The 13,487-nt window shown below is 40.3% G+C and overlaps 1 protein-coding gene across 1 annotated transcript in view; it reads left to right on the forward strand.

The window, feature by feature from the left end:
• The window catches only part of RORA (RAR related orphan receptor A), a 53,660-nt gene that overhangs the window by 6,899 nt on the left and 33,274 nt on the right, over positions 1 to 13,487 (forward strand). Inside the window, 1 exon segment of the mRNA XM_015563006.1 lies at positions 11,854 to 11,939. Within this exon segment, the coding sequence (XP_015418492.1) occupies positions 11,854 to 11,939 (86 nt within the window).

The raw sequence follows: 13,487 nt of genomic DNA on the forward strand, positions 1-13,487 counted from the left end.
GGTTTTCTCTTCCATCCCTAATTCATACACAGTGAAGCTAATGTAACAACATGAGGGGTGCTGGCAGGCTCTATGTACCTTCTGCATCCCTGATGCTAGTCATGCAGGGTCTCAGCAAGGGGTGGTGGGACTGGCAGCTGGATGGAGCTGGGTGTGAGTGTGTGGAATGTGTGTGTGTGGGGGTGTGAGTGTGTGTGTGTGTGGATGATGATGATGATTTAAGATGGTAGCAGCCAATGGCATTAAAAGGGACCTGCTATTCTGAGCTCCTGCTGGGACAGTAAGATGTGCCTGTAGCCACTGCCGCTGTTAGCCATCAGACCGTGTTTCCTTCTGATGTGAAGTGTGCCACTGCCACTTGTGAAACGCACTTCAAAACCTTGTTTTGCTGAAATATCAAAGTGTGTGAATGGTGCGCTTTTACTGCAAATTAGGAAGATGCACTTATTCCAATGATAATGTCACACTCGCTCACTCACGAGGCAGACACATTGCTGAATGCTGGAAGGCTGATAGCAGGACGTTCAGGATGGGTCGTGAAATGTTTGCAGGCAAGAGAAGCTCCTTGGACTCCAGGAGTAGAAACTGAAAATGGGATGATGCTGCAAACCTTATTTTGCTATCTTTGCATGGCTATGGCATTCTTACCTCACCTCCAGGGCACGACTTCCATAAAAATAGGTAGCTTCAAGATAAACACCCAAGATATACATTTCCTTTTGTTTGGGGGAGGGGGATGACATTTCTTAGGTGTTGTAGTCTGTAAATTGATGCATAGATGTCAGACCTTCTTAAAATAAATCTGTCAATCTCTTACTGTGGTCCAGAGCATTCCTTCTCCTCATGTCTCACAGCTGCTTAACGTCCCCAAGGCGCTGCTGCCTTTTTCTATCTTTCCCTTTCCTCTGAAGACACAGCCTCCTTCCTGCTCTGCTTTCTCCCCATGGGCATGGGCCATAGCAATACACGTGCATCAGAGTTCAGCAAGTATTGTTATCTGTTTTCTGATTGATCTCATATATTTTAATTAAGAATGAAAATGTTTCTCTAATAAGCAAGTTTAAAGAGCATGTGTTTAGAGAGAGTGTCAGAGCACACTCTTCAGGCCATTTGTCTGGTTATTCCTCGGCCTGGCCGCACTGCCTGTCTTAGAAAAGCATTATGAAAGAGAATTTTCAAAAAATCAACAACATTGAACTGCATTCCTGAGGTGCATCTTTGATGTATTTATTTGAAAGCTTAGAACTCGCCATGTCTATTGTTTTTATGTTATTGGCTACGTCCTGGAAATTGTAGGTTGAGAACCTAGTAGAACTTTTGTTCCAGGGGGGGATGGTCCCTGATCCTTCAAGATCCTACAGCCTTAAAATGATTAATATGGCAACACCTACCTGGCACACTTCTCTTTCTGGCAAGTCTAAGTAATTTGCTTGTGGTTTTTAATAAGACCAGACCCTTCCCTGGTCTCTTGCCCAAAGTTCTGTTCTCCCAGTTAATTGTAGGGAGACTTTGTGAAGTGGGAGAGAGCATTAAGTGGGGATCTGGGTTGTGGGGTTATCCTCTTAACCATCCTCACCCACTAAAATAGCCTGCAGACCAAGAAGGTTTTGGTTTCACCAGTCTATGGCTATGACTATGGATCTGTTGTCATTTTAGTCCTCTATGGCTTAATACAGAGAAGTGTGAATGTATTTTCAAGGTTTAAAGTTATAATTATTTCCAATCTTTTGCCATGAATTCAAACTTAATTTGGTTGGGGAATATTTCTTAAGTGATCTATTCAATGAAAATAACTGATCTTCAAAAAAACCATCCAAGCGAATGAAAAGAAGCAATGGGTTCCTTTACCTTGTAAGCTTTGGTGACTTAACCTAGATTCCTGTTATTTTGACCCACTTTTCTGCATCTCTGCATCCAGCTGACTTTTGTGATGGCACTGTAAGTGGTCATAGAAATTGTGCAATTGGAATTAGCAATCAATGGCTGACTTTTGAGGTAGAAGACTTTGGCTCTTTAAGGAGTATTCTGAGGCGAACAGAATGTTTTGAATGATTTATTCAGTGAACTTTAATGCTGTATGCTAAGCTGTATGCTGTATGCCATACTCATAGAAGTCATAGAACTGATATAGATTTAAATAAATGTCCTATTTGTTATGACTCATTTCTGTGTCAATACATTTTCCTGTCTTTGGACTTGTAATTGAAGCACCAGGTTTGTTTATTTTTATACTATATGTACCCATTTTAAAAAGTAAAAACATCTAAATAGAAGTACCAAGATTGTAAAATGGGTATAGCTTGAGGTATGCATAGGCAGATGCAACGATAAGAGAGCTATGAAATGGAGTGGTTATCTTCTTGGGCTTAGATATGAGAACTTAGGGGGAATTGGGTAAAGGAAGGTTATTTCATAAAATGCAGTAAAAGTAATTCTGATGTGTTTGGCTACGCAGAAATGAGATAAGATCTCCAGATTTGGTTTGGTTTTAAAGATGTTCTTTTCTGTTGTTGTGAAAAACAGACTCTGAATGATGAAAGCAAAGAGCTGACTGACCCTGTTGCTCTCAACTGTGAGCAAAGGAAGACTTAACCTAAATGTGGCAAAATTGTTCTTGTTAAGGGGAAAAAGGTATTGGTATCTAGAGTGAGGTTGATTGCTAGATAAGATTAGAGGCAGTTCTGTGACTTTTTTTGTATAATACGATCCAGAATTATATAAGGGACACACACCCATAGTTGGAAAAGAAGTTACTGGGAATTTCCCTTCAGCAGAGTCTAACCACTTAGTACTATAGAGTGGATTCTCTTTCCTGCTAATATGAAATGACAGTTAACCCACACTGAGAGGTTCAAAAGGAGGATTTTTATTAGATGCTTCTGATCTCAAGGTCCTAGAAGATTTTCCAGAATTATATATGGAAAAAAATGCAGTTAATTCTAAAATCTTAGAGGGACCTTATTCCAATTGGGAGTAATTTGGCCAAATGGCCAGATACCTCTGTCTTGGTCCCTGATTTCTCAAAACCCCACAATTTCTCAGCAACAAATATGTTTCATTGTTTACAAAGGCAATAGAGATGTTAAATTGAAAAACCAAAAAAGAAGAAACTACTCGTATTGCTGATCTTAATGGCATCACCTTCTATTGGATGATAATTTATTCAGGATTTGACGCACTGGATAAACGGAGTGAAGTTGGGAAGCTGCTTCTCTTGATATTCAATTAATTTATTCAAGGCTTTAGTTGGTTACTACCTCATTACCCAAAAAGGTAAAGAGTCAATTGCCTCAAATTTAGGTAATTTTGTGTATAACTGTGTAGTAGGAGAATTCTAGAGAGAAATGATTCTAAAAATCAAAGTTATCCATTGTTCCTCTATATGAAAAGTCTTCTTTCTCTCTGATTTGACAGAATTTCCCTGTCTAGGGACAAAGAACTCATTTGTTTTTGGTTTTTAGCAGAGATACATAGGCATCAGGGAATGTGAGTCAGTTTCTCTGGAAAGCTTAATCTAGTAGGGATAGAAGCATATTACAAAGGATTAATATTCTGTTCCCATTGTCAGAACTAGCTGCATATTCTCAGAAAGCCACATGAGAAAATGTGCCTGTTGTCCTTATGCTTCAGAGATTTCCTGCAAACACAGCTCCGCTTTCTTTGAATTTCGATGGGGCATTCTGGCCCTGTGTTTTAACTCTTATGCACCTTTACCTGTATAAAGACTCAAGGGAATAGTCGAAGTTCCAAACCTCCAATTTTGTCTTTTATTTTAGATCTGTTTTATTTGCAAATGCTTGACCTCTCAGTTGTTTAAGGCATGCTTATGTGTCTGTATCAATGATTTTTAAAAAGCTGTTGCGTTTTCAGCAGAAACCACAGTCAAGTTAAAGCCTTTAAGAAGTGGTTTTAAACAGTAGGTAAGGGATAGGACTTGGGAGGGGGCCAAGTAAGGCACGGGACTTTTTTCTTTAATGTTTACAGTTTGGCAGGGCCCTTTGAGTCAGATATCAACTTAATACTAAGGTTCAAGATGTCAGAGGATGACACATATGTTTATTATATTTATACATGGGGATCTTGCCATTTCCACGATGCTCCTGCAAAACCATGCAAGCCTGGGTGAGAGTTTAGTTGAGTGACTTTGCTGGTGACAGCTGGTATAGAGAGGTGACTTCTCCTTCGATGTGCTCTTTTTCTCTCAAGCAGAGACTAAAATACTAACATCTGGATGCATTGGTCTCTCAGGAAGGCATTTTAGGAACCAACAATTTAAAAAAAAACTCAGTCTAGCTAGCAGGTGAAAATTACAGTTCTGTATATTCAGTATTCTCCTTGTGGCAGAGCCTGTAGTGGGTAGTGAGGGCGCGGCGTCCTGGTCCTTGCCAAGAATGATATGCCAAGCTTCCTAAAGCTTCCCTCCCATTTATGTAGGCCTTTTCATCTTCAAAGAGCTTTGCGAGCATTCATTTACCACCACCTGCCTGGGAGGTAAGAATTATTCCCATTTTATAGATGGAGGAAGTGGAGATGTAAGTGACTTGCTTGAGGCCATCCAAGGAGTGGAGGGTCTGATGGAGCCTTGGAAGGATTGCCGACTCCACTTCTTAGCTGGATAGACCTCCATTTCTTACTCTCATATCATCTCTCCTTGAGTTCCCCAGGGAGATAATAACATAAATTTAAAGGCACCAAATAATCTTTAAAAGGAATGAAGCACCAAGTCTTTCTGCTTTATGCCTGGCATCTACCTTTGGTATCTACCTTTACAATTATGTAGATACTGGGAAATCTAGACATAAGTCACTTACTCCTCCTGAGGTTCACTTTCCACATCTGTAGAATGGGCATAATGATACCCACCCGCTATTCAGGGTTGTTGTGAGCACCAAAATCTAAGCAAGCTAATGAGGACAAAAACTTACAGAACCCTGCAAATATCAGGCATTATTGTTGCTGCCAGAAATGACCACGAGTCTATACCAAAGGGGTAAGGCTTTTCCAATTAGGGGGCTAATTGCTTAGGTGATGTTTAGTGAGGATCAAGTGCTGTCATGAAAGAATCCAAAATCAGCGGAAGAAAAGACTCGACTAAGGAAACATATGAATATCATATTTAGTATATATTTAGTGGGCAAAATGGCAGAATAAGTTGATTATCCGTTTGCATAGTATGCAATTGAAACTCAGGCCTTCCCTCCCCGAAGGACCATGGAACAAGCCTGGGCTGGGTCATGGGAGACATTCATGCTGCACTCCAAGCCAGGGTCCAGGATGACAAAATGAGCCAGACCGTTCGAAGCCACCATGAGATGTAATGAGAGCTCTCTGCAAACCCATGTATGGGGTGGCCAGGGCTTTCAGGGGCAGCAGCAGCAGGAGTACCCACAGCCACCACACACAGCACCTTTGCACACTGCAGAGGAGGGCGCCACCTCTAGAAGGATGGTTTGAAAAAAGGCTCCCATCTGGGCAGACAAGTTAGGAAAAGGCTCCCTTAGCCAGGCTGTTCCAGCCTCTGTGGCAGGACTCACAACCAGATGAATGTCAGCCCCTACGTGTGCCCCCTGGCCTGGGCTCCACTGGGCAGGGCACAATGTCCTTGGAGCTAGGAGGTGGCCAGACCAGAGGGTCCACAAGACTCTAGAAGCCAGGAATTCCCAGCACTGCTTCAGGGAAGCAGGCAGAGGCTACGCCACTCCACCATCCGGCCTTGACATGCACGCCGGGCTGTCGTCAGGCCATGCAGAGCCTTTAATACCCAGCAGTTTTGAACTGGGGATAAAATAAAGTGACTAATCCACGAAGGACTCAAACCATTTTACCGAAAATAAAATCAAATGCCTTGGGGTTTTTCTTTTTAATCTTTATTGGTTTTCCTGCTTACAAAAGTAATACATGCTGGTTGTAAAAAATTCAAACATCAGAAGTATGTAACATAGCAAGTAAAAAGTCCTCAATATTTTCCCTCCAGAAAAGCAAAAAACAAACAAACAAACAAAAAGCACTGTCAACAAATTGACGTAAAAGGTATTTTTTAAAGCAGTAGCTCTTGACCATTTCTGCAGGACACACGAAATTACTTGCCATTCTTATGTGACATATTCTCATGGGCGTATCCAGGGTTTAGCCATTTCCTGGCAAGCCAGCAGGAACCCCGCCCTGTGCAGTCTAATGCAAGAAAATATGTGATTGTGCAAGTGAGCTAGATGAAAGGTATGATTGGAGTAACCTTGGGTCCATGTAAGTTTGCTTTTATACGAACCCATCAAAATGTTTAGTCTTTTTACCATTATTAATAGCAAATTCTATAGGACATATCCACACCTGATTGCCACATGCACTGTGTGCAGCAGGCAGTTAAGTGCCAGTGCTGCAAAGGATTGCTGTGGTGGCTGGTATGAACTGCCTGTCATATTATTTGGAGGCTAAGCAGCTTTTCTCTATCCCCACTTTGGAAAGAGCTTACGGACTGCAGAAAATAATTTCATTTCGCTATAAGGCAGGATTTCTTATCAACAATAACAATAATAATAATGGCTGTGTGTTGAGTGCCAACAATTTCTAAAAACTGCGTGATGTGCATATATATAGAATATATACTATATATATACATATATAATAATCGTTTATGTGCTGTGTCATTTATATATCATATCATTGAATCTCCACAAGTGCAACTGAGGTTCAGAGAGGTTAAGTAACTTTCCTAGCCTTAAAAATTGTTAAAACTTGGTATCAGTCACCTTAAGGTCAAAAACTACTTGGAATTTTGTAAAATTGAGGAGAATGACAAGGTTGATGATTACTTCCAGTTTTAAACTAGTCAGGTAACTCCCAGAAAGACATCTTGATATCAGTTCGAAATAGTATGTAAGTTTAACCAAATGACTTATAACATGTCTTTTGATCCTTGGTAATGGTTGCATACCAAGCGCAGTAATCTCCTGATGTTTGTTACTGGAGAGATTGGATCTTGGCAGTGCAGAATGGTGAGAAGGGGGAACCCTACATTTTTTTAAAATAAAATACTTTCTAAAAAATATTTTTTTATTGATTTCAGAGGAGAAGGGAGAGGGAGAGAAAGAGAAAAATACCAAAGATGAGAGAGAATCATTGATTGGGCTGGGGATCGAACCTGCAACCCAGGCTTGTGCCCTGACTGGAAATCAAACCATGACCTCCTGGTTCATAAGTCAAAGCTCAATCACACTGAACTGCACTGGCCGGGTGGGAGCCCTAAATTTTTAGTTAGACAAAAGGACAAAATGTGCCCAGATTTCAGTCTTACCTCTTCCTAGCATTCTGACTTTGGACAAGTTATTTAGCCTCTCTGAATTTGTCTTCTCGCTTAAAAAAATGTAGATGGTCATGATGGTGTTAATGATACCACCAACCTCATAGGATTGTTGAAGTAAATGCAACAATGCCTTGCATTATAAACACAAATACATGTTCACTATTTATCGAGAGTGAAGTGATGGGTATAACTCATACTATTGTATTTTTTTAATTCTTTGGGAAAACAGACATTTTTCTCAAGACCAAGATATATCCCACAGTAGGTCCTGAGAAATAAGTGAGGTGTTAGAATGCCAGTGCCCGTGTCCTTGTCCCTTTTATAATTAAAAGCAAAAAGCTAACTTTGTGTGGAAGTACATCCACGGCTCAGTGACAGCCCAGCCCAAGGACCATTTGGCTAATTAGCACACTTGCATTGTCGGATTTCCTGACGCCCCGCTGCCGCTTGTTGTCAGCTCCTTGAAACTGCAGAAATTGGCCTCTGCAGGTGTGGGGCGCCTGCTTGAATTACTCAGGGCGCAGGAGAGAGCAAATTATTTAGGCAATAGAGCTGAAAATGTAGGCAAATTAGAATTTTTCATAGCAAGATTGTTCATTGTTAAGCCAATTCATGATTATCTGTGTGCTTCTTGCTTCAGATATTCCCCTACACAATAAACCTCTTTGCTGAGATGAATATGTATGTGGGCTAATTTAATCAATATACTTGTGACAGGAGTGGTGTCTGACAGAACTCATCCTTTGAAATACTGGCTGAGTTCATGCGTGCATATCTATGGGCCAAGACTCATAATTTGTGTTAAAAGAAGATTATTTTGAAAAGACACAAGACTGCCTGTTGGAAAATGGGAAAGCCCGAGGGATGGACAGCAAAGGGCAAGGAGTTTTTTGCCTTTTCCCTCTTATTGGACTGAAAACTAAAATTTATGGAACTAAACTGCCTTCCTTTTGAAAAATTTGCCAGTCAATGACTACTTTTTTTTTTTATTCTCAGTGTTACTGTTGAATTCTGTAAATTGACTAAAAGGTGGAGGGGGCGGCTTTTGTGCATTGTTAGATTAAATGGGAGGCTGAGTGCCCTGCTCCAATCTGCAAATGTTTGCTTTCTGGAAATATCAACATGTGTGATCAGATCACATTCAGCGAGTTTACTCTTCGGAGCAGGTGTATTTCAGTCATTTCTTAAAGAGCACTTGTAACTGAAATTGTCTTCTGAGATAAGACTGCTCCCCAGGAGGTAGGCTAGTAGAATAGTTTGGTCGGACCAGCCAGAACCCCTGAACCTTGCTTTGGAGAACCTTCCCATTATCATAATTACCATGAGCTTCCTAGTGAAGCTTGTTGTAACGAATTCTGATTCTTTGGCCCACATTGCCCACTGGAACTAAGTGCAAACACAGTGGCTGACAGATGGCCTCCTGCTTGAAAATACAAGTCATCTGCAGTGAGTATAGATGACTCACTGGCCTCCATAAATCTTGTGAAATATATCTTAGCTTGAATGTCCTCCAGATCTGGAAGACCCTAGGACAGTGATGGCAAACCTATGACACGCCTGTCAGAGGTGACACGCGAACTCATTTTTTTGGTTGATTTTTCTTTGTTAAATGGCATTTAAATATATGAATTAAATATCAAAAATATAAGTCTCGGTTTTACTATGGTTGCAAATATCAAAAAATTTCTATATGTGACACGGCACCAGAGTTAAGTTAGAGTTTTTCAAAATGCTGACACTCCAAGCTCAAAAGGTTCACCATCACTGGTCTAGGCTCTAGGGCAGTGGTTCTCAACCTTGGCTGCACATTAGAATCACCTGGGAATCTTTTTAAAATCCTGATTTCTGGGCCTCAGGAGCTGAAACAAGACTGAAGACCAAGAGTTTGAAAGCCTGACTCAGGCTAACAAGGACCCACCCTCCCCCTAGCTAGACCATGAGCCATTCCAACGGTGAGAGTGCTGGGCCAGAGTGGCACTCCCCGGACCACTCCTATCCCGAGCAGACCCCTCTGTATCACTGGCAGGATCACAGCAGCCATTAGCAGGCATTTTGATCATTGGCTTAAAGGTCGTCATTTCACCTCTGATGAGTAATCCACTAAGAATCCAGGCCCACTCAACAGAAATATGCCATTTTCCATTTGATCCAGGCACAGTTTTACTCAGTGTTCCCAATAGGGCCTGCCCAGGGCCTTCATCCTATATAATAAAGAGGTAATATGCAAATGGTTGTTACACCGTGATGTGTAATGACGGATCATCAGGAGGGCAGGGCAGCGAGCTACAAGCAGCAGAGAGCTATTGGAGGGCGGGGCAGTGAGCTACAAGTGGGGAGAGCTATGAGCGGCGGTGGGCCGGGCAGACAGCTGGGGCAAGTGGCAGCGAGCACCTCGTGCACAGGCCACTAGTAGCTTATAAAGGACTAACTAGATGTGTTGATCTCTCCATTGTTAAGATGGAATCAGGATAACGCTTGAAAAGCCTGTTTAGCACTAGTGCTGCTTTAATTGCATCAGATAATTTTGATGCTGACTTGAACCCACAGGGCCTAACCAGGTTTGCCTATGTCTAATTTCTGTGAGTATAGATTGAGGTGAGACATTCGCAGAAGCAGCTTGGTGCCAGTCTTCTTTATTCCACGTATAAATTTTGTTTAATAGATGATCCAAGTACTTTGTGTTGCCTAATTATTCGATTCCTTAGGGGTCAGGGTCGGGGAGGCAGGTTCTCATTATAGACTAGTTAATTCAGATGGGAAAACCCAGGCAATAACTCTCACCTGATATCACCTTTCAGCTACCCCTTGGCTTTTGTGAGTCCTTGAAAAACGTTGGGCGTTAGCTATCTTGTCTCCAGTTGCAGACAGTCTGTAGCACAAAACTTTGCCTCGACTGTATTAGAATATTGGAGGGACCACAAATGTGAAACATTGTTAGGTTTCAGATTTCATAGAGAATTTTCCTAGGTGCTAAGAATAAGGAGGCAGACTTGGAGGTGATAAGTTTTGTTAAATGAAACCTTATAACGTATTAAGTTGTATAACTCACAAATAGACATATTTGACAGTGTACAAAGACAGTGTTATTGGGTTTTAGAAAGCTTCAGGATTATGGAAAATATATTGGACATGATATTTTGAGCCATCTCTGACTCTGGACAATGAAACTCAGTATCTCAACACTAAAAGTGACTCATAGGAAAAGGACTCGCTGATTAGCTTGCACTCCCTGGTCAGTACTTGTACTAGTTCCCTTGAAAGGAAGTTAGCAGGCACACATGCTTTATAATGAGGTTAAATCCAAGAATTTCATGTGTGCTGTAATTGTTGAATACAACATCACATGAAATTCAAAGTAAGTGTTGTGGAAATTATCCCAGGATATGGGATTACATTGGAAGAAAGAGTGGGCTGTGTGTAAATGTGTTACTTATATCGCGTAACTTACATCATTGCTTTGTGTAAGGCATGGGGCCAGATAGGAGCTATATGAAAATGAAATACACTTGGGCACTTGGCCTTTGTGTTTGTGTGTGTGACTTGTAGATAACCTGATATGATATCCAGTAATGAAAACCATGGAAAATAAACCTACCCTAATGGAACATTCCAGGTAGACTGGTGAACACTGCCATCCTGTATATACACCTCAGTGTGGGTCTCTTTTTTTTCATATACAAATTTTATTTCATAGTTGATCCAAGTACTTTGTCTTGCCTAATTATTTTATTTATAGGTTATTTTTTAATCCTTAATTATGCTATGTCCAGCTCTGCTCAAGATATAATGTGTTTGCTTAGAAATGTATGTTGTTATATTTGAGAACTTTGGTGTCATTCATATATAAAGTAATCAGTTGGATAGAAACACAAGCGTGCTGTACCAGGAAATCAATTTCCAAAGTAAAGAACTTAGAGGCTACTTATTCTATTTGTCAGGACTCATCATTATTAAAACCAGATAGGATATTATCTTTATGGTTGAAAGGTTTTGATCGTACACAAATGGACTCATTTTTAACACATGGCAACTGTGTTAATTAAAAAAGGATGAGTAAGGAATTCTTCACTTGCCATCGTAAGTAACATGAATATTTGGAATTGAATCATTTTCCTAAGTAGTCTTGACTTTTTGGAGCATATTTTCTCGACCAGTTGAGCTACAGTGCTCAGCCAAGACAGATTTATGACCTTTTAAAAATAATGATGGAAAATGAGATCGGAGGAAACATCCTAGTATCTGCTTTGCTCTGAGGCCTAAACTGCGAACTCTCGGGTTCTGGAAGGCTTTGAAATGCTGATTCCAGCCTTCTTGTGGGTCCTTAAACACCTTCTCGAATGGCCCATTTTAATAACCCGAAAGCTATTATATAACGAGCAGCCATAATTTAGTCCAGGGCTCTAGGGGGACCCTCACAGTTCAGCAATGAATAGTTAATGCAGTATAATGTTTAGCAGGTTATTAGTTTTCACTATACAAATGCTGATCTGGGAACGCTTTTATAAGGTGTTTAAAAGAAAATGTAATTAACTGGTTGCGTGCTTCTATTGCAGCTCAAATTGAAATTATTCCATGCAAGATCTGTGGAGACAAATCATCAGGAATCCATTATGGTGTCATTACATGTGAAGGCTGCAAGGTAAGCCTTTTTAATTGTTGTTGTTGTGTCTATTAATGTTAGACTGTATCTTTGAAATTCTTGGTTTTTATTTCTACTGTGTCTAACAGTTCAACTCCTGGGAATTTTGAGTGATGAGAAATGACAGGACAGAATATTTTGGTGTTAAATTACATGTAAAAAAAAGTTACATGTTTTTTTATGCCTTCCATCAAATTAAGAGGAGGCTAGAGGAAGGTATTTGAGCATTGCTTGCTTGTCACTTCCAATCCCAGAATTGATTGATCTGATGAATAATCGCTTTGGTTATCTTTTTAAAAAAGGGATAACATTAGACTTCTATAATGTCCCTGTTATTAGCTTTATAAGAAGACATTTGCAATAAATTCAATCAAAATATGATTGAAAGTCTTATTGTTGGCACACAGATGTTGACACAGCTGGCCTAATTATGGCAAGGCTGTTGGAAAGAACTGAGGTCTGGCCCTGTTGCCACCACTTGTCCATATAGTTTTGTGCATGTTTTAATATTTTAGTGACTCAGTTTCTTCATCTATAAAGTGGGCATAACACCTATTCCTCCTGTCTTTTAAAACTATTCTAAGAACAGAATGAAACACTGTAAATAAAAGTCCTTATCAACTGAAAAGCGCAATTTAAATCTAAACATTATCATTCTTATTGCTGTTGTTAATATTTTAACTTTGACTGATGCTGATTTCAGGGTAATATGTACAGAACGTGCACAATATGGCAGTGGGAAATAGAGATGGTTATCCTAATCTTCCAAGACCCCCAAACCCAGATTGACTCTGTTATTCAAATTTTAATTTATTGAGATCTAAATCCTCCTGCTTATATTGGAAGAGCCTTGAGACAGCTTACAGGATAAAACAGTGCAAAATAAACAGAAGAGCAGCTATTTAAACATGCTGAAGGCTCTGAGACCTTCGATTGCCACTGAACCAAGCCTGATTTAGCCCTAAGGCATTTTGAAGCTGAGGCAAAAAATAAAATCCACGAATTTGGTTAGCTCTCCTTTAGAGAAATTAGAAAAATACAGTGTCATAAAATTCAAAATCACCTGCAGACACAAATAACTACTGAAAGACCGCAGGAAAATTTGCCTCGTAATTTCCTTAAGTCTTTGTTTTACTGTTAATCATCATAACATTTGCCACTTTGCACGCATACAAATGCTTCCTATTGAGCCCATCTTGATGAAGCTTGAGATTTCTGCACACCACCGAACACAATAATCTTTTTAAAAATTGCCAGCCTTTTAAGAATAGGGGTCCTGCTACTTAAAGGGGAGTTTGAATTATTCATCTCTGTGGTAACACTCAAAGCCTCAGGGTTCTGGATTATCAACAAAAAAAAGTTATCCCCTTTTACTCCCTCCATCTTCCCTCCCTCAAAATGAATTAATGAGTCGAAATAAAACAAAATGAAACCGACTGCCTGGCCTCCGCCATCTCAGAGAGGGATCTGCCTGTGACAGTAGCCGCCTGATTGACTTTCAGAGTTAATCTGGCTGACATGGCTGGGCAGGTGTAACACCTCACCCTC

Source organism: Myotis davidii, unplaced genomic scaffold, assembly GCF_000327345.1.
Source record: "Myotis davidii unplaced genomic scaffold, ASM32734v1 scaffold57, whole genome shotgun sequence".
Taxonomy (NCBI): domain Eukaryota; kingdom Metazoa; phylum Chordata; class Mammalia; order Chiroptera; family Vespertilionidae; genus Myotis; species Myotis davidii.